We start from the raw sequence: 19,759 nt of genomic DNA, 5'->3' as shown, positions 1-19,759 counted from the left end.
TTCCAACTTTTTAATCATATTCTCTAAAATCATTAAATATCAATGTTGACAATTGTTTCTGAAGAATATATGTAAACCAAGAAACTTACAAGTCTAAAATAAGTTATCATTTACATTCAAATAACTACAGGAGAAAAATCAAATTACTTAACACCCTCAAGAACAGCTTGTTGCCTAAGGCACTGTCCCTAACACCTATCCAGAAGTCGTGTGTGTTCGATCTTTACATGAGCTTAACAACGAACCTTCAAATGTTCAAGCCTTAGGATGGGTGCAGACCCAAAAAAAATAAACTGATTTGAATGGCGACCATATTCTTAAACATCAACCTAATGTAGCAGAGAATAAAGGGAAAAAAAGAGGAACCGACTGCATTTGTTTAAAGAATTTATTCTTTGAAGAAGATTGAATTGGGTTTAACAGAATCAATAATAACTACTAAAATTTTGTAAGTTGTAATTTTAATGAAATTAATCCAATTCTACATCGTGGACACTTCCTTCTAAGGCAAACTATTGCACAATCACTAATAAAAAAAAAGCAAGCAACAGTGGCGATAACATCCCTACCATTGCTTCGCTCGATATCAAGAACGATGACAAAACCATTGTCAGAAGTGTCCCAAGCTGTAAACGAGAGTCCACATAAGCTGAACAACAGAGAAGAGATGGAAAATGAGCACTTGAACTAACAAAAGATTCATCAGAAGACAGAGAGGGAGTGTTAAAAGATGCCATAAGATTACCAGAAACAGAGTTATGGAAGCAAAAAGCCCTTCCTGGAGGAGGACACCATGACCCCCGAATTCTTCTTCGTCTACTTTCAAAATCATTGCATAGTATCCATATACCATTGTGGTTGATATCACCAAGAATCTGAAAATGAGACCAAGTTCATAAAATTAACTCAAGTTTCCAAGTACAAGAAAAGAAATGTTTTGCAGAGAGAATTCAAAAAATACATTATGAATATGTAACCTATGTTCAGATAATGACAGTACAAGTGTAAGAGCCCATGTCCATCACTAGCCAATATTGTTCTCTTTGGACTTTCCCTTTCGGGCTTCCCCTCAAGGTTTTTAGAACTCGTTTGCTAGGGAGAGGTTTCCACACCCTTATAAAGAATGCTTCGTTTCCCTCTCTAACCAATACGAGATCTCACAATCCACCCCCCTTTGGGGCCAGCATCCTCATTGTGAGATCCCACATTGGTTGGAGAGGGGGAATGAAATATTCTTTGTAAGGATGTGGAAACCTATCCCTAGCAGATGCATTTTAAAAACTTTGAGGGGAAGTTCGAAAGAAAAAGCCCAAAGAGGACAATATCTACTAGCGGTGGACCTAGGCTGTTACAACAAGATAGTCAAATTTTCTATTGTTGTTGAGTCTTATCTCTTAAGAGAATACACGGAGTCATGCAATTAGGGATGCTAACATATTGGACTAAAGATTCATTTTTTGAGTTCAACAACATGTGGCAGTGGGGAGCTTAGAATTTTTGACCTCTTGATCAAGGGTAAACATATGTCTCTACCAATTCATTTTAAAGAACTGGCCAACTTACTGAAAAAGATCAAGATGTTGAGTCAAAAGGATCTGTGAATTACTAATGAAGGTAGAAGGAACAAACAGATACACCCCAAAGGTACTAATAGTGTGTCTGGTGTTCAGAACTCAAGACCAAAAGTGTTCTTGATTAGCTAAACCATTTTCAACATTTTCATGATGTTCAGTTCTAAAATAACACTTGGAAAGCAATTTAAAATGCTTGTAATGACTTAATTAGTAAGTGTTAATAAGGGAGGTTTCATTCAGAAACAAGTGTCCGAAAGAGGTAAATGGCAACTTACAAGATGAACCAAATCCCTCCAACCAGAGGCACCGAACCCCAAAGCAGCCCACATACAAGCGCAACCGACTGTCGCATCCAATGCAAGACATCTCCCAGTTGATCCTGCGTTGACAACAATTCATAGCTAGTTTAATAAGAATTTCCCCAACCAATTGATTTCAGATACCAAGTATAAAATGATCTAATTCATGCCTACTTTTCCACTCGATCTTTGTAACAGTAGACACTACGATCATGGAAAACTATCTCGATCCGTTCATGGGTAATGCATAGTCTAAAATTCACAACAGCAGAACAAGCAATAACTTGAACCAACAAAGACTTCATTTCGCTTGAAGTAACAGAATTCAGAAGAGAGCAGAGTTTTAAAAAAACCTTATCCCAAGAAGCCTCTGGATCGAACAAATTCGCCAATTTGAACGGCGGCAAGTGACCATTCTGATGCTGCAACTGAGAATTAACCTTAATCGACTTCCCGTCCTTCATGCCGACTATTCGGAAATCGAGAAATCGAGAGAAAATTCGAGAAAACCAGTGGAGTATGAACTGAAATCTAGAGATAAAGATCAGAAGATGCTAGGGTTTTGGAAAAACAAGAACAGCATGAGAGAGTGGGGGAATGGAATAAACAAATTAACGAGACGGCTTTCTGTAGATCTCTTCCGATTTATTTTAATAAAAATTTGAAATCGATTCAATCTGGAATGGGAAATTGTAATTTTATGGAAACGTGAAGAACTTTTGCTTGCTGTCCATGGCAGCCTTTGTTTATTCCACAGATTCCATGCACCGTTCATCCGGATCCGACCGGGTGTCGGGTCCGATTCCGATATTTTTCTTTTTAATATTTATTTTTCAACTTTAATTTAAAAAAAATGTCAACTTTTAATTTTAAATCAATTTAATTAAAATAAGAGAAATGGTTAGTAATTTAAAATTTATTGCCTACCTTTCATTAAGAACAATAATTATAGATTAATAAGTAGACCTCTAGAAGCTTCTAAATAAATGTAGAATTAATTAATAAAGAATTCCAATAATCTATATTAAATTTTTAGTTTGACTTTTTTGTACTTTCACATTTATTTGGATATTTATAAATTTATATTTATAAATGTCTATTTTGTACTCATAATTATAAATATGTTTCATAATTATGACTAATAATTTTTTAAACGAGAGTACAAGTTGTTGGAGTATATTGTGACGGTATTAAGAATCATAGTTTTAATAGGTATTAACGAATTAAATTTGGAGGTAAAAACTCGAACTTTAGGAACATTTTAAGGAACAACGAGGCAATAATTGATTTGGAGGGTTAAAAGGGTTTTGGTTTTTTTTGTTTTGGAATCTCTAATTGAAGGTGTAGAATTGATTTGTATAAGAAAGTTGGGATTTTTTTTAGTTCTAACAAATAACACATACCCATATAAAAAGCTTGGAACTTTGCGTATGTATGTATGTTAAAAGGACATGGGAGTGGGGCAAAAGTGTAATAAAAGGGACGTTGCTTAAAGAGGCGTGGACGGCGTTGGAGGGCCAGCCAAGCCAACCAGTTGAAAGAGGAGAGGGCAGCCACTGCCAGCCACTTTCCGGTTATTTTCCCTCTGTTTTGACTTCAATTCTGGACGTTAATTCGTGATTTTGCCTTTCCAAAACCCAAAACACCGCCATTTCAATCCCCTTTTCCCCTTTTCTTCTCTCTGTTCTTTCAATTGGAGATCGATCTCTTCCTCTTCGCGATCATCGAACCCCTAATCCCTTTTTTTTTCAATTTTCCTTCTACACCTCGCCTGCAGCCGCTTCTGATTCTCCGAACTAGCGTGTTTATCCCAAGTGGGTAGCAAAATTATGGGTACCCCTGAGAAGAATGAGAGTAAGGGTGGCTTCTTTGCTGCCATGACTTCTGGAATTTCCAAGCTTAGCAACGCCATGCACCGATCTGTTAATGGGTACTTCCTTGTTTCTGGATTGGTATCTGAATTTCTGGGTTTTTTAAGCTTTAATCGTTGTTGTTTCCGCTTCTATTGCTCTTAGTTCTTTAAATTATTGTCTCTTATCCCTGAATTTGTATGTACAATTATCTCATCGGTGTTGTGATTCGTTCTTTTGAACTAATACTGTCTATAGAAGTTCCTTCTTTTCTTCTCCTTTTGAATGAATCTGATCTTGGTACGTTTCCTTGATTGAGATTTTGAAGGATCAATGAAGTTTTTTCTGCTTAATATCTGTGTGCTGTGAGGTTTAGCTTCTTGATGATGACAGTGTAAGGTTTTAATTAAATTTGATCTCATAACTTGGAGAAAGGTCCTAGAGCTATTGAACCTGGTGACAGTCTCATTGCTCAATATCATCATTTCAAGGTTGAATTGCTTCGTCGTTGTTGTGCTTTCCTTGTTTTGTATGGTTTGTTATTTGGATAGTGGCTTCTATGCTCTAGACGTGTTAATCATCCCCTTCTCCAACCGACGTGGGATCTCACAATCCACCCCCTTCAGGACCCAACGTCCTCATTAGCACACCGCTTGGTGTTTGGAGTTTCCCTCAAGGTTTTTAAAACGTGTANACCAACGTCCTCATTAGCACATCGCTTGGTGTTTGGAGTTTCCCTCAAGGTTTTTAAAACGTGTATGCTAGGGAGAAGTTTCCACACCCTTATATAGAAAGCTTCGTTCCCCTCTCCAACCGACGTGGAATCTCACAATCCACCCTCCTTCAGGGCCTAGCGTCCTCACTAGCACACCGCTCGGTGTTTGGGCTTTCCCTCAAGGTTCTTAAAACGTGTATGCTAGGGAGAAGTTTCCACACCTTTATAAAGAAAGCTTCGTTCTCCTCTCCAACCGACGTGGAATCTCACAATCCACCCTCTTTCATGGCCTAGCGTCCTCGCTGGCACACCGCTCGGTGTTTGGGCTTTCCTTCAAGGTTTTTAAAANCTCAAGGTTCTTAAAACGTGTATGCTAGGGAGAAGTTTCCACACCTTTATAAAGAAAGCTTCGTTCTCAACAATCCACCCCCCTAAAAGGCCCAGCGTCCTCGTTGTCCCTCGTTCCTCTCTCCAATCGATATGGGATCTCACAATTCTTCTAGATGATTTTCGCTAGAAAGCTCGTCAATTCTTTCTTTTTCTCAACTGTCTGTCAGCTAAACTCAAAGTTATGCAACAACTATTATCAATGGCACTGTACATAAACGTCATCCCTCTCAGTCCTAGTTGTGCTATTAACGTTGTTTTCTGTGGTTTTATCGATGTGCTTTGATTGTTTTACTTCGCAAATACTATGTTTCTAGTCCCTATATTGCGTTAATACACAGTTCGTATCAATGTTAGAGAGTTCGACTCATGAATACCATGCCTCTCTCCACTCTCAGGTTTCTCGGCTACGAAGGCGTAGAAGTTATAAATCCAGAAGGAGGCAAAGAAGATGCAGAAGAGGAAGCTCAGAGAGGAAGATGGAAACAAGAGGTTGGAAGCTAGGAGTTATGTCTTCTACTCCTTGTATATTTCCATAAGTTCATTAAAAAGTTGTTTTCTTTTTGGTTTGGGTAATAAAGGATCGCGAAAATTACTGGAAGGTGATGCACAAGTATATTGGTTCGGACGTCACATCGATGGTCACTCTTCCAGTAATCATCTTTGAACCAATGACAATGATTCAGAAAATGGCTGAGGTTTGTTTTTTCTTTTGGCATTCCATTGTATGTTCTTGTTCAAACCTTCTCATACTTGAATAATTATCACAGTTAATGGAATATTCGCACTTGTTGAATCTGGCGGATGAATCCGAGGACCCTTATATGCGGTTGGTATATGCATGTAAGTATCGAAATCTTATTATGGCTTAAAGGTCGGCCAGCCGACCGACCTACTTAGACCTATGATCATTAAGTCATGGAGGCATTATTGTTCCTCGCTTGTTGCAGCATCATGGGCTATATCAGTGTATTATGCTTATCAAAGGACTTGGAAGCCTTTTAATCCTATTCTTGGAGAGACCTATGAATTGACTAATCATAATGGGATCAGTTTTCTTTCCGAGCAGGTGAACTTCGAACGTCGATTTTCCAAGTTCTTCATGAGTTAGAAAGTTGTATGCAACTATTTACGTTCTAGTTCGTTCTTGTGTGTTTTCAGGTGCGTCATCACCCCCCGATGAGTGCTGGGCACGCTGAGAACGAGCATTTTTGTTACGATGTGACTTCGAAGTTGAAAACCAAGTTTTTAGGGAACTCGCTGGATGTCTATCCTGTTGGAAGGTAAAGTTTTAATTCTAATGTTCACTCTCTCTGTTTATCCCTTCATTTCGTTCATTTTCGAAGTCACTCCTAGGAGTGAAAGGAGCACGTTATACGTTATAAACTTAGGTATACTTAAGATCATTCGTTCAAACTCCCGTTCACATGCTTCAAATATTTGAATATTTTATTTGTTTAACAATCTCAGCCCACCGCTAGCACCGCTAGCAGATATTGTCCTATTTGGACTTCCTTTCAAGGTTTTTAAAACACATCTACTAGGGAAAGGTTTCTACACCCTTATAAAGAAAGCTTTGTTCCCCTCTCCAATCGATGTGGGATCTCACAATCCACCTCCCTTCGGGACCAGCGTCCTTGCTGATACTCGTTCTCCTCTCCAATCGATGTGGGATCTTACAATTCACTTCCCCTTCGGGGCCCAGCGTCCTTGCTGGCACTCTTTCCCTCTCTAATCAATGTGGGATCTCTCGATCCACCCCTTCGAGACCCAGCGTCATCGCTGACACTCGTTCCTCTCTCCAATCGATGTGGGATCTCACAAATTGTTTCTTAATGCAAATTTGTATAGAATTAAATGATTGTCCACAAAATTTGTTGAGGTAGAGAAACAACTCAAAGTTAGATATCAGCCACTTACATGGGCAATCATTGCCAGTCCAATAATTTAAATGAGATTCTTATGTTTCTTTTCAATTTATCCCATATGTAGCCTCTTGAATTCCAACTGTTATCAGTAATTGCCTTTTTGTATTCAACTCCGTCCCCGATGTTTGATAATGCTAGATTAGATGATGATATGGTTTCGACGTTTGCAGAACACGGGTGACTCTCAAACGAGACGGTGTAGTATTAGATTTGGTGCCACCGCCCACTAAAGTTAACAACTTGATATTTGGAAGGACCTGGGTCGATTCACCTGGAGAGATGATAATGACCAATTTAGCTACGGGCGATAAAGTTGTACTATATTTTCAACCATGTGGATGGTTCGGGTAAGAATCGTTTTCCTATCACTCTCTTATCGTTATAAGTTCTGTACTGATCGCGATCGTTATAGGTAGATGGCGTTATAATTGAAAAATCTGACTGGTGTTACTGTGTTCATATGCAGAATCTTGGGTAGTTCATAAAAGTGTTTACGCCACGTTCCATCTCACCGTTAACTGTTATTTTTTATTGCAGTGCCGGGCGTTATGAAGTTGATGGTTATGTTTATAACTCGGCCGAGGAACCCAAAATTTTGATGACGGGGAAATGGAACGAGTCTATGAGTTACCAACCTTGTGATATGGAAGGGGAGCCACTTCCAAACACAGAACTAAAAGAGGTAATTTTGTTGTCTCGTGGTCGAAATTCGATTATAGCTTTCGTGTTTTGTTGTCTTATTATTGTATTCATTCTCTAGGTTTGGCATGTCGCTAAGACACCCGAGAACGACAAATATCAATACACACACTTTGCACATAAGATCAATAGTTTCGATACCGCCCCTAAGAAGTTGTTGGCATCGGATTCACGGTTGCGCCCTGATAGATACGCCTTAGAGAAGGGTGATCTATCCAAAGCAGGATCAGAAAAGAGCAGGTTCGTTCCTCGACCGTTCCAATCCTTTCTTTAAGCTTTCTTTCATCAATTCAAATTCTGGGTTGGGATTTCATGCATTTTTCGTGTGGTTAGTTTGGAAGAGAGGCAACGAGCTGAAAAGAGAACTCGAGAGGCGAAAGGACAGAGTTATAAGCCCAGATGGTTTGATTTAACCGAAGAAGTTACATCGACTCCGTGGGGCGACTTAGAAATCTACCAATATAATGGTTTATACACCAAACATCGAACTGAGATCGATAGCTCTGGTTCAAGCAGTAACGACGAGGTTGACGTTAAATCGATCGAATTCAACCCCTGGCAATACGGGAACTTGTCGTCGACAGATTAAAGCTCTCCTCTCCTCTCCTCTTGTGTTATTTGCTTGGCTTCTTCAGATAGTTGGTGATATCTTTCAGCATTTGATATTATAGTTCTTAATGTGTTGTTTGTTTATAAATACATAGAGCTTTTACACTGTAACTTTGTTATCAAAATCTTTGCCACTTATTTTGATCAATCCTTCACCTTTTTCTACCAATGTTTTGTTGTTCTTGGTGGAATAATTCATAATTTATGATTCGATGAGTTTAATATGACTTCTCATAGAACGAGGATGAGAAAAAAAACTTTTCCCGGATCGAAAGTTCTTTTAAAACTTGAATGTATATATGATTTCTCGGAATGGGTTGTTTGTCAAAAAGCAAATTATAGATGCTAACAAAATGTTTGAACGAGGACATTAAATACTGAACCAACTTTGGCAACTTTTTCAACGTATCTTTATGACCGTGCAAGTACCAACAAACTTTTTCAACTTAAGCAACTCGACTTTCAATACTTGTACTGTGCACTTAGAACGAGAAACAAAACGAATTTCATTTATATACAAACATTTCTAACCAAAATTTTCTTTTCTAAAAGAAAAGGTTGACATGAAATGTGAAAAAGTTGATATCACTCAGACAAGAAGCAAAGAGAAACAAAAGGGTTCTCTTACATAATTCTTCACTCAAACTAAAATTTACTCTTCTTCCCCATTTTTCATTTTTAAGTTACCTAATCTTGTAGGCTTCTTACTCAAGATATCTAAACCTTCGTAAACTTTAATTTTGTAAGATCCCACGTCAATTGAGGAGAGAAATGATATCAATTGGAGAGAGGAACGAGTACCAATGAGGACGTTGGGCCCTGAACAAGGTGGATTGTGAGATCCCACTTCAATTAGAGAGGAGAATAAAACATTTTTTATAAGGGTGTAAAAACATATCATTAACAGACATGTTTTAAAAATCTTGAGGGAAAACACAACCGGCAAAGTCTAAAGAGGACAATATCATGGTTGAACCGAACCAACTCAAATTTATTACTATTTTTTTTTTAAAAAAAATACATTTTTGCTTACTCTAAAGTTTTACATACAAATATTTATTTTACTTTTATGGTTGCGTTGAGTTCTAAGAGTTATTTGAGTTGAAAAAATTGATAACCTACCTAATTGAACTACGTCTAAAAAATATTTTTGGTCGTTGGACATTTAAAAAGAATATAAATAAATTGGCATCTTAACTTACCTAATATCTAACTTGTCATATTATTTTTCACCTAAAGTTTAGGTACCAATAATTAACGTTTAATGAATAAGACATCAATTATCATTTTAAATATCAATGGTTCAATTCTCTATTCTACCCTCGTTAAACTAAAAAAAATTGATGAAAACTGAATAGCTCACGTTACAACATTAGTACACTCACTTGCAACTACATCAAAACAGTCATTTTTTTCGAGTTCGATATCAAAATAAAACAAACCTACAAATTCTCAAAGCAAAATAGATTTAATTAAAATATTATTTTAGTCCTTCTAAACTTAATTTTAAATAAATCCTAACAAAAAAAAACATTATTATTAATATTTTTAATTAAATACTAACCATAAAAATTAATTTAGAATTTATTGAGAGGTGCAGCGTATTTATAGGATTAAATCCGAATTTAGTGATGAGTGATAATGGACGGTTGAGATCTTAAGGCATCTTGGGACATCCACGTAAGATTCCTTTCAAAAGGTTGAACCTTGACTTTTCGTCTTACGTGGTAAGGAAACGTGAAAGAATAAAGAAACGATGACTTGGATTTTTATTTTTTTCCACGTCATTTTTATTTTAATTTCAACAAAAACCACACCCAAAAGCTTCTCTCATGACTCGCCGATGTTTTCGTCGTTCTGCTCTGTCTTAAACGCCGTTAACTCTGCGGACTGCAGAGGCCGTCTTCTCGAATATTCGCCTCACGCCGTCATTTATTATTTTTCTTATTTAGATCTAAATTTTAATATACTAAACTGTTACAATTAATTAAATAAATAAATATCAAATAATTTCTCGGAAATAAAAATTTATGAAAACTAAATTTAAAGAAAATGTAATCATTTTTAATTTAAGAAATTTACATGATAATATCAAACAAAAAGCGACCAATAACAGACCGGGCTTTTGCCATGTAAGATTTATTGTCCATGTCCCACGCGACTATCTGCAGGTGAAGCCACGCGCAAAAAGATAATAAATAAATCCGGAACATGCTTATCGGGATAACTGCTCGAATATAATTAATAAATTTACACCTCACGTTGAGTCAAAATTACCAAATTAACCCCTGCTACCCATTCTTTGTTAGCCGTTCGATTTTATGGGTATCGGAAAATCTCCACCGTCCAATCTCATTCTCCTTGCAAAAAATGTGTTCGAACCCAGATGCAAAGATATAGCAAGCCTGATCTATAACTCTTGTCTGTTTCTGTCACAAAATAAATGAATATAATAAATATTAAATACATATACTTTTAATTTAATCCATTAATTTTATAATTATTTTATTAAATTCTAAAAGTAAACTATATTAATTAGTATTTTTAATATTCCATATAAATTTCAGGATCGTAATATTTTATATGTGGAGGAAAATTATTTTGGCGATTTTTTTTAATTTACTAAAAAATTGAGGTAGTTTCATTTAATTATCATAATTAATGAATTATAGTATTTAAATTTAAGATACAAGAGGAAACCCATTAAGAAAAATGACGTCTCCTAACTTTAATAATTATCTAAATATTAAAAAAAACTAAATAAAAAAGAAAAAAAAAAAGAGTGAAAGTTAAACCAAAAAATAATAAATAATAATAAGTGAGCCTTTTTGTGACTCAACGTTTTTCTCGATCGTGCGGACCGCCGGCAGCCACAAGATTTAATGAAGAGCCACGTGTCAAAATCTGAAAGTGCTTTACAATATGGTGGGTTCATCTGGTAGACAAGAACCGGTCTTTAGGTGGTTTTAGTCACCGGATATAGCCGGTAAACTGATGGGGACATACCGATAGGTCTGGTGAAGAGGGTCAATGGTATAAGATAGCTGGGGTTTAAACAATTGAGCTCTGGTGGTTTTCAGAGGGTTTTGGCGATCGGAATTTTTGAAAATTTATATAAAAAGAAAATAAGAAAAATTGTTTTTCATATTTTTACGGCGAAGAAATTTTTGTAGAACTTGATTTTGGTTTGGCGTTTGGAGTTTTTAGGATTAAATTGAAAAATTATGGGATAGGAAACGAGAGAATGTGGTGAAACAAAGACGATCTTCGTTTGTTTCTCCGATTTCTTGTGGGATTTACGGATCTCTTTTTTGCTTGCAACTGGGGGTTTTCGCCGGAATTTCATTTTCCGGTGAAATTTGGAAGCTGATTGTTTCTTCAGGTGAAGCATAACATTTTTTTGTTTTGGTTTTTACCCATTTCTGTTTCGATAATTCTTCTTTTCTCATCGTTTGTAATGGGGGTTTTCAGAACAGTGCATTTGGTTTTTAGACAAAAACCTTGGGATTGTTGACAGGAATTGGAAGATTTAACGTCCAATTTTGCTTCAGAATTGTCGATTATTTGCAATTTTCGGTTTCTGTTCCTTTTTTAGTATCTGATCAGTCAAATGGGGTTTTGCTTTCGTTCGTTTTGTTTGATAATTATTGTTTCTCTTTTTTATTTTCCTTGTGTTGTTCTGGATTTCTTAGTGGATTCCTCATTTCTTCTTCCCTTCTGCTTCTTTCTGGCTAAATTTTTGCTTTGAGAGATTCGATCTCAGATTCTGCGCCAAATCTCTTCAGAAATTCGTGGATGATCGAGAATCTCCCCAATTTTCTGTTCCGAGTTCTTGAATTCCGATCAACCTTCAGCTGTTTGCAGATTCCTGCATAGATATAGGAAATCATCCGTTTCTCATGGATTTATGTTTCTTTGTTTTCGATCATCCACTCAAAGGCTTTCTATCTGAAAATCTTTCCTGTGTTGAGTTCATAATTTATAATGACTGCATGCCTCATCTCTGATGCTCGAGTAATATTGTTTTGCATGGGGTTTTCCTCTTTCTGGAACGTCTCGCGGTTAACCCTGCTTCATCCCATCATCACTGAAGTTTGTTTAAATTTGGGTTTTAGTTTGAGCGTCAGTCTCTCTGTTGAAATTCCAAGTTCTGGGTCTGTGCATGTGCGAGAATGTGCTTTTTTGGCCTTGATTTGTGTCAATATAAGCCTTGGAATTGTGATGTTGAGGCCAGAAAATGCTTCAGAACTTTTGTTTCATTGGTTGTTTCCAATTTAATTTCTCTAGCTTGTAAAACAGATCTAGTTTGAGTTTGGCATTGGATCCTTTGGCTTCTCTGGGCTTCTTCTTTTATTGTTACCCTATGTGGTTTGTTGTTCTGTTCATAATCTGTTCATCTCTTTTCCTTTACAGGAATTAATTTTGTGCTGTGACTTTGTGAGAAGTAGTCACAAAGTTGAAGTGTGTTGATCTCTGTGTACTGTTCATATTTGTGCTATGACTTCTAAAATATGGTGCTTCAGAAGAGGTTAGATTATGGGTTTCATGACTACCAAGTGCCAACAATGCCTCGAGCTACCAGATCGGCAAGGGTACATGTCCTTCACAATTCTTGGTCTTTGTTCCAAATAATTTAGAGATCTCTGTCATCTGTTTCCTTGGATTATGATGAATTTTAATGATTTTCTATTTATTTCAGAAGAGAAGTATATGTAAAAAGGGCACTGAAGGTAGTCAAATGCGTGCGTTCGATTTGTTGGCCACTGTTGCTGACAAGTTGTTGCATGGGACAGAAGGTCCTACTACTAATACTATCGATACATCAACCGAAAAAGATAGGTACACGGTTGTGGACAAAGAATTGAATGTGGACAGTTTGTGCAAAGTAGAACCTTCTCAGGGCTTTGTCTCAGAGCTTGTTTTATCTGGTCATGATAAAAAATGTGATTCAAAGGATTGTTTTCCACAGCATAATGAGCATGTTGAACATTCGCCGCCATTAACTTCTGAAGTAACGAATTTCGACAAGAACAACAATGAAATGGGAAATTTAGCTAGCGAAGTACGTGTAGGCTCCCCCAGTAGCAAGGAGTCCGATAACTGTGAATTGGATGGTAAAAATGAAGTTATAGTAAAATATGAGTTGCATAAAACTGAAGAGGTGCTTACTAGAACTCAGGATCGGGGGGATGACTCATGCAAGAGAGAGGATCCCGTTATCTGGGACCAGAAAGCTCATGTGTTGGGAAATTCGGTTAGTTGCGGCAAGATGACTCACGACAAACAGATTGTTCAGAACTCTTATTTTGCTACTCAGAATAATGTAAAAGTAGTTGATAGAGACGATGACGAAAACTCTTCTGGGTGTACTCACCCAGTCTCCTCAATAAAGTCCTTTAGGACAGTACCTAGTAGTAGAGACCGAAGGATAAAGAAAGTATCTGCTTCCAAATCTTGGAAAGTAGTTCCAAGATATAGGGATGAATCGCTTTCTAAGACTGGTCAGTAATCTGCATTATTTTTACGTTGGGCGTTTTATGCTAAAGCACTAGTTTCGATTCTATTTCAAATAGGTTGTTTTCTTTGTTCTAGATGGCGTTTGGAAATCAATGTCGTGCTGTAAGAGCTCTCATGACAGTTGCAGACCCCAGAAATCTCAAATGAATATTCCTTTTAAAAAGAGGAAATTCTTCGACTGTAGTAGCTCAGTGTCGAATTCTGATGGTGGAATTAACTCAGAGGGCATTTCTGATTCAACTGGGAAGGTTGCCAAGACGGATAGCTCAGGTTTGTTCTTTAGACCGATGCCTTCGCTGCATTTAGAATAGCACTCTCATGTTGTTCTTATGCAGGGAGATCGTGTTCTGTATCAGGTCACGGCCATCACAAATCTTTCCAATCCAAGGATTCTCATGGTATGAGAACTTCTAATGGATTTGCTGCACTGAATTTGTCTTGGCTTATTATTTCTGCCACTGGCACGGCGATTATACATGAAGGCTTTTGTCTTTCTTTTTTACAGTGAAAATTAGGATAAAATCTTTTAGGGTGCCAGAGCTCTTTATTGAAATTGCAGAGACTGCAACTGTTGGTTCATTGAAGGTATGAAAACGATGGATGGATTATTTATCGAATTTACTTCAAGACTTCGCATTTGTCGACTGTAAATTGGTTGCTTGGTTATAGACACAGTATGATGTAGTTGTATGCTTAGCTGAGATATAGATGCATCTGTGATTTTTGGGCATCATGGTTTTTGATCTTGCTTAACCGTTCTGTAGAGAACCGTTATGGAAGCAGTGACGGCTATACTTGGCGGTGGATTACGTGTCGGTGTTCTTCTTCAGGGGAAGAAGGTTAGAGATGACAATAAAACTTTATTCCAGACTGGAATCTCTCATGACAACCAGCTCGATTCGTTGGGATTTGCCCTTGAGCCTAATCCTTCACGAATGCCTCTTGTGTTGTGTCAAGAAGATTCTCCTCCATGTATTCTTCCATGTGATGCCCCGGAACCACTAACCAGGTAAATGGAACGTGGCGATGTTCCATTACATGTGTTTTTAGTTGTTATCCATATTGTAAAGCTGATAGCAGTTGAAGCTTATCCATGCCATTCGTTAAGGTTGTTTTTTTTTTTTTTGTTTCGGGTTCGTCGAGGGAAGGGATGTCACTGTACCGTTTCTAGTCCACTGTTTCTTTCTTTTTCTTATTTGACCGGGGCAACCGAACCGCCCCAAGTTGGCCAGCTTAGTGGTCAATGGGAACCAATTTTAAGTTACGATGGCTGGTTATCTAGGATTTAATATCGTACGAATTTTCTTGGCAACTAAACTAACTATTATCCCACTAGAATAGTTACTGTTGAAGTGTGTATGAGCTCCTAGACGCTCACGAATTTCATAAAAAAAAGTCTAAAAAAATCGTTAATCAGGTCATTATCATCATTCTGGTGTGATTTTCAGGTATTCACCGGATGCCTCTGCAGATCATCCAGGCAGTAGCAATGTGTTGCCTGAGCCTCATGGAGACTCTTTAGGCAATTTCATTGAAAGTGATCATGATTCAGCCCCCTCTCCGACCGATACGTCAAATCACAAAAGCACGGTGGACTCTAAAGCACTGGTCACTGTACCAGCAATGACAGCAGAGGCGATTTCTGTGGTTCCCATGCATCGAAAATCGAAGCGGTCCGAGGTTGCACAGAGGCGAATTCGTAGACCCTTCTCTGTCGCTGAAGTGGAGGCATTAGTTCAAGCTGTTGAGAAACTTGGTACAGGAAGGTATATATTTCACGTGCATATCGAAGTAGAAGTGATGTAACAAACTCGTCATTTGCAGATTTGTGATCAACAGTGAAAACATTTACACTCTTGCCGAGGTGGCTAATATCTGTTATTCTGTAGGTGGCGAGACGTTAAACTCCGCGCATTTGACAACGCAAAGCATAGAACTTATGTGGATCTGAAGGTACAGAACCTCTTCTTCATTTCGAAATAATCGAGTTCGATTCACTTTCTTTCTTATTTAGTTCACAACTCGGGTCTCGACTTACAAGAACACATGTAGTGCCAAATCTGTAACCATAAGCAAAATACATGGGTGTGCTTGGATGTTTATATATGAATCAAAAGTATTGAAAATGGAGTGATTTGGCTGTGTGGATTCAGGACAAATGGAAAACACTGGTGCACACAGCAAGAATATCCCCACAGCAAAGACGGGGAGAGCCCGTGCCACAGGAGCTTTTGGACCGAGTCTTGACCGCACACGCGTACTGGTCGAAGCAGCAAGCTAAGTACCAGCTGAAGCGCCAGCCCGAGAGGTTTCTCCTTTGAGTTGGTTGGTTGGTTATATATAATAACATATAGCATATATATATATATATATATATGGTCGTTGTGACTATTCTTTTTTCCTTCTTTTTGGGGTGGGGGGGTTGGGTTACAAGAAAGGTGTTGTAAAAATTAAAGTTGAGGAAAGGGTGGTGATATGATATGATGAAGCAATGGAGTGTTATATTTTGGTGTAATATTTGGTGGGTCTGTCCAAAGATCGGTTCTTTTCCTTCATTCATGCAGGGAGAGAGGCTGTTCTTCACAACTTGTATAAATCATTGTTGGAATAAGAGCTTGCTAACGAAATTCGTTTCATTTTCCATTCGATTTCGTAACCTAATTCGAGCTGTTTTCGGAATGATTATATGTAACTAAACCAAACCAATCGTTTGGATTGGTTCGATCTAGTTCTTTTACTTTTCTCGATTTCTCGCATACTCGTAGTTTGATGGAAGAATCCCCACACGAGGCCTTCACGAAGGTATACCTGATAATCAGTCTACTATTAATATATGTAGCACTAGTTTAGTTTAGCTCGATCTAAGCAACCACACTAATACACTAATCGAGCTTCTTTTATCAATCACGTCAATCTTTTACTATTCTTATTGAAATTACTTTAAAAGGTAAAATTTAACATTGAAAGGTAAAATTTAACATTGAAATTACTTCAAAAAGTAAAATGTTAAAATGTTAAATTTTTAGGTAATCATAATTTTTTATTACCTAAAAATTCGCAAAAGAGCACAATATCTTTTATTTTACCTATCCAAAGTGTCTTTATGTTCTAATGTGTCAGGTTATTGTTATTGTTTGAATACTTATTTTAAATTGTTTAATTTGATATTACTAGATTTTATATTGGTTGGACAAAGAAAAGAAACATTTCTTAAAAGGGTGCGAAACATTTTCATTCCCCTAATAGACACGTTTTAAAATCTTGAGGAAAGGCTCGAAAGGAAAAACTAAAAAAAGATAATATCTGCTAGCACTGAAATTTGACTTACAAATAGTATCAAAGCCAAATTTCGGGTTAATATCTGCTAGCAGTGAAATTGGACTTACAAATAGTATCAGAGCCAGATTTCGGGTGGTGTATCAGCTAGGACGTTAGACCCTCAAGGAGGGTAGAAGTCTGAAAAGAAAAGCTGAAAAGACGCGTTTTAAAATCTTGAGGGGAAGTTTGAAAAGAAAAGCTGCTAACAGTGGAATTGAACTATTACAAATTTTTTAACGTTTTTTGTCTATCAAATATAGATAAGCTTACACAACATGATACTCGATGTTGGCTGAAATTTTAATAAGAATCTATGTCACCTAACAAAGAAATAAAAAATGAAATTCATCCCAACTTCTAAATGGATTAACTCCGACAATTATCCGTAACTAAATATATATATTATTAAGTAATGAATTAATAGTTTTAATAGCTAATGTATTGCATCAAATCAATGCATTTTATTAAAAGAACAATAATATATTAAAGTAAATTGAGATGTTAAATAAAACAAATTAATCCATTAAACAATTTAATTTACATATATTAATTAATTTAAAAATCAATCCTTTTTAGTTTTCAGAAAATCAAAATTAATATTAAGACGTGTGGACCACAGCCATTCATTTATTGGGTATGATGATTGGCCAATGATAAAGAAGAAAAGGACAATTAAAATAAATAATAAATAAATATATATATATATGGTTGCTAGAAAAAATATGTGAAATAAATATATTAAATTAATAAAAATATCTTTAAAATTTTTAATTTATCAAAATAAAAAAAGATAAAAAATTCTCTTTCCATGGAAACCCAGTACTTTATTTTCAAAATATAATGAAACTTTAAAAAATTTCATTAATATCCTTCCATTTTTTAAAAAAAGTTAAAAAATTTTCCTGTGGTGTGCATGGAGTAATTCTATACTGATTTAAAGACAAAACATGTTGGAAGGATTCGAATAGAGTAGGTAACCTAATCATGTTGGTGAGAACGTCACATGCTGAATCCAAATTCTAAATTATGTTCAATTGATTAACGGGAAAAATAACAATAAAAAAATAAAAAATAAAAAGTAATATAATATATATATATATAAAGAATTGGTTGTTTTGATAGTAACAAGGCAATAAATGGCACTATATTACAATAAACAATGTGCAATTTCAGTTTTGATATTATTGGTAGATAATATTATTTAAAATATAGTTCCAAAAAGTAATTAAAAAAATATGAAAAAAATCCAATATGAACAGAAAATCATAAAATTGCTATAATAACAAAAATTACTAGATAATACTTTTAAAATATATATATATATATATATATATATATATATATATATATAAGTGTCCATTTAGCCCATATATTTTTTTAATATATTGCATGTAAAATAAGTGGATAAAATTTGAATACAAAAATGTTACCAAATTTAAATTTCATTTATATGGTAAAGCTAAATATAATTAATAACTAGTTTTCTTTAATTTTTATAATGTTATTATAATTTGAGAACTCAACCACTTTCCTATTTGAGTTGAGTAGAATTAGATATATATATATCATAAAATTAAATAAGAATGTCCGAAGAAAATGATAATTAAAAATAGAAAAATATATTTTAACTTAAACTTCATACTCATAAATTTCAAACCGTGAATCTTAACTCAAAAAAAAAAAAAAAAAAAAAAAAAAAAAAAAAAAAAAAAAAAAAAAAAAAAAAAAAAAAAAAAAAAAANGTTTACGAGTGAAGTTATGAAAAACATAAAAAATCAAGAATAACAAAAATTTAATACAAAAGAAACGAGCTGAAACGTGAAAAAAATAGTGTCATCAAATAAGGGAGAGTAAAAAAACTTGAGTCAAAGCTCAAGTTCCCTAATTGGTCTTACACGAGGCATACACCCAACGAGTCCTGATTCCTGTGATTTTAGTTCAACTTATTTTTTTTTTTCGTCCTAATCCTAAAAAAGAAAAAAATAATTAAAAAAAACCATAATTTAAATGTTAGGTCAACACTATTTTTCCAAAATTTTTCTAAATTCCTATTAGAAAATGAAATTATTATTATTATTATTGGTTTTATCTGTCATATTCTCTCATCTAAAACAAAATTAAAGAATTTTTTTTTAATTATTAATGAAATTAGTAAAGTAAACGCGGGTGAGTCACAGGGTTGGTGCTGATATCATTGTCACACATAGAGCCGACTGGTTTATAAAAAAAAAAGTCATGTCACAAACGACAAACTTCACACGCAATTCCATTTAATTTTTATTTATTCCATTTATTTCCCTTTCCTAAATCCTAAATAAACTTTTTAAATACTTTTACGGATAACAAACTAACGAGAAAGCTACTTTCACTTCAGTAATTATTTAACGAGAGAGACGATAACGATTTACCAACAAAAAGAAGTCAAATTGATAAGACCTAACTTGATCAAGCTAATTAGCAAGTAGACTAACTTGTTCCCGTTCATTTTCCCAACGAGAAAGTAAAACTCCCACCAATAATAGACCGCAAAGTAAAAAAAAGTTAATTAAAATAAAATTTATAATAAATTCTTAAAATAAATTTTTTGAATTCCGTATTTAAGCGAGATAGTATTTATTAAAATTTAGTAGGTTTATACAAATTAATTTTTTTTTTTTAATATGCTAAAAATTTATTAGAGATTATTAAAAAAAAAAAATGAAAGTCAGCTATTGCAAAGGTTATAATTAAATTCATATTAATTTAATGTTGAAAAAATATATTTTATTTTTTTTTATTTAAAGCCAAAAATATAAAATAGCATTTTTTGGAAAAGATGAACAGACTTTAGATGCACGTGACTCGTACCAGAATTGCGCCGCCC

General features: G+C 35.3%; 3 protein-coding genes across 3 annotated transcripts; 2 read left to right on the top strand and 1 right to left on the bottom strand.

Moving 5' to 3' along the window:
• Positions 1 to 356: 356 nt before the first annotated feature.
• LOC111787457 (uncharacterized protein C20orf24 homolog) lies at positions 357 to 2,656 on the bottom strand. The gene is made up of 4 exons (XM_023667424.1): positions 2,227 to 2,656; positions 1,850 to 1,953; positions 746 to 875; positions 357 to 649 (listed from the first exon to the last, which is right to left on the bottom strand). The coding sequence occupies exons 1-4, from the start codon at positions 2,335 to 2,337 to the stop codon at positions 611 to 613; spliced, it is 384 nt and encodes a 127-aa protein (XP_023523192.1). The 5' UTR covers positions 2,338 to 2,656; the 3' UTR covers positions 357 to 610.
• A 723-nt stretch (positions 2,657 to 3,379) lies between these two features.
• Positions 3,380 to 8,230, top strand: LOC111787125 (oxysterol-binding protein-related protein 3C-like). The gene is made up of 10 exons (XM_023667255.1): positions 3,380 to 3,803; positions 5,224 to 5,317; positions 5,407 to 5,523; positions 5,596 to 5,668; positions 5,776 to 5,894; positions 5,987 to 6,108; positions 6,924 to 7,100; positions 7,291 to 7,435; positions 7,514 to 7,692; positions 7,786 to 8,230. The coding sequence occupies exons 1-10, from the start codon at positions 3,703 to 3,705 to the stop codon at positions 8,039 to 8,041; spliced, it is 1,383 nt and encodes a 460-aa protein (XP_023523023.1). The 5' UTR covers positions 3,380 to 3,702; the 3' UTR covers positions 8,042 to 8,230.
• A 2,888-nt stretch (positions 8,231 to 11,118) lies between these two features.
• On the top strand, positions 11,119 to 16,217 carry LOC111786952 (telomere repeat-binding protein 5-like). The gene is made up of 10 exons (XM_023667139.1): positions 11,119 to 11,443; positions 12,475 to 12,653; positions 12,761 to 13,562; positions 13,654 to 13,848; positions 13,914 to 13,976; positions 14,084 to 14,163; positions 14,343 to 14,587; positions 15,027 to 15,344; positions 15,468 to 15,531; positions 15,732 to 16,217. The coding sequence occupies exons 2-10, from the start codon at positions 12,573 to 12,575 to the stop codon at positions 15,897 to 15,899; spliced, it is 2,016 nt and encodes a 671-aa protein (XP_023522907.1). The 5' UTR covers positions 11,119 to 11,443; positions 12,475 to 12,572; the 3' UTR covers positions 15,900 to 16,217.
• The last annotated feature ends 3,542 nt before the right edge of the window (positions 16,218 to 19,759 follow it).

The sequence above is a fragment of the Cucurbita pepo genome, chromosome LG02 (genome assembly GCF_002806865.2).
Source record: "Cucurbita pepo subsp. pepo cultivar mu-cu-16 chromosome LG02, ASM280686v2, whole genome shotgun sequence".
Taxonomy (NCBI): domain Eukaryota; kingdom Viridiplantae; phylum Streptophyta; class Magnoliopsida; order Cucurbitales; family Cucurbitaceae; genus Cucurbita; species Cucurbita pepo.
The sequence above is the reverse complement of the archived record's forward strand: the minus strand, read 5'-3'. Positions and strand labels throughout refer to the sequence as shown.

Bases quoted from the DNA above. Each gene is read 5' to 3' on its own strand.
- LOC111787457 (XM_023667424.1), bottom strand. From the start codon at position 2,337: ATGAAGGACGGGAAGTCGATTAAGGTTAATTCTCAGTTGCAGCATCAG. The intron at 1,954-2,226 runs GTTTTTTTAAAA...TTGTCAACGCAG, and splicing joins CAGAGGCTTCTTGGGATAAG to GATCAACTGGGAGATGTCTT. The intron at 876-1,849 runs GTAAGTTGCCAT...TCTCATTTTCAG, and splicing joins GGAGGGATTTGGTTCATCTT to ATTCTTGGTGATATCAACCA.
- LOC111787125 (XM_023667255.1), top strand. From the start codon at position 3,703: ATGGGTACCCCTGAGAAGAATGAGAGTAAGGGTGGCTTCTTTGCTGCC. The intron at 3,804-5,223 runs GTACTTCCTTGT...CTCCACTCTCAG, and splicing joins ATGCACCGATCTGTTAATGG to GTTTCTCGGCTACGAAGGCG. The intron at 5,318-5,406 runs GTTGGAAGCTAG...TGGGTAATAAAG, and splicing joins GAGGAAGATGGAAACAAGAG to GATCGCGAAAATTACTGGAA.
- LOC111786952 (XM_023667139.1), top strand. From the start codon at position 12,573: ATGGTGCTTCAGAAGAGGTTAGATTATGGGTTTCATGACTACCAAGTG. The intron at 12,654-12,760 runs GTACATGTCCTT...TATTTATTTCAG, and splicing joins GAGCTACCAGATCGGCAAGG to AAGAGAAGTATATGTAAAAA. The intron at 14,164-14,342 runs GTATGAAAACGA...ACCGTTCTGTAG, and splicing joins CAACTGTTGGTTCATTGAAG to AGAACCGTTATGGAAGCAGT.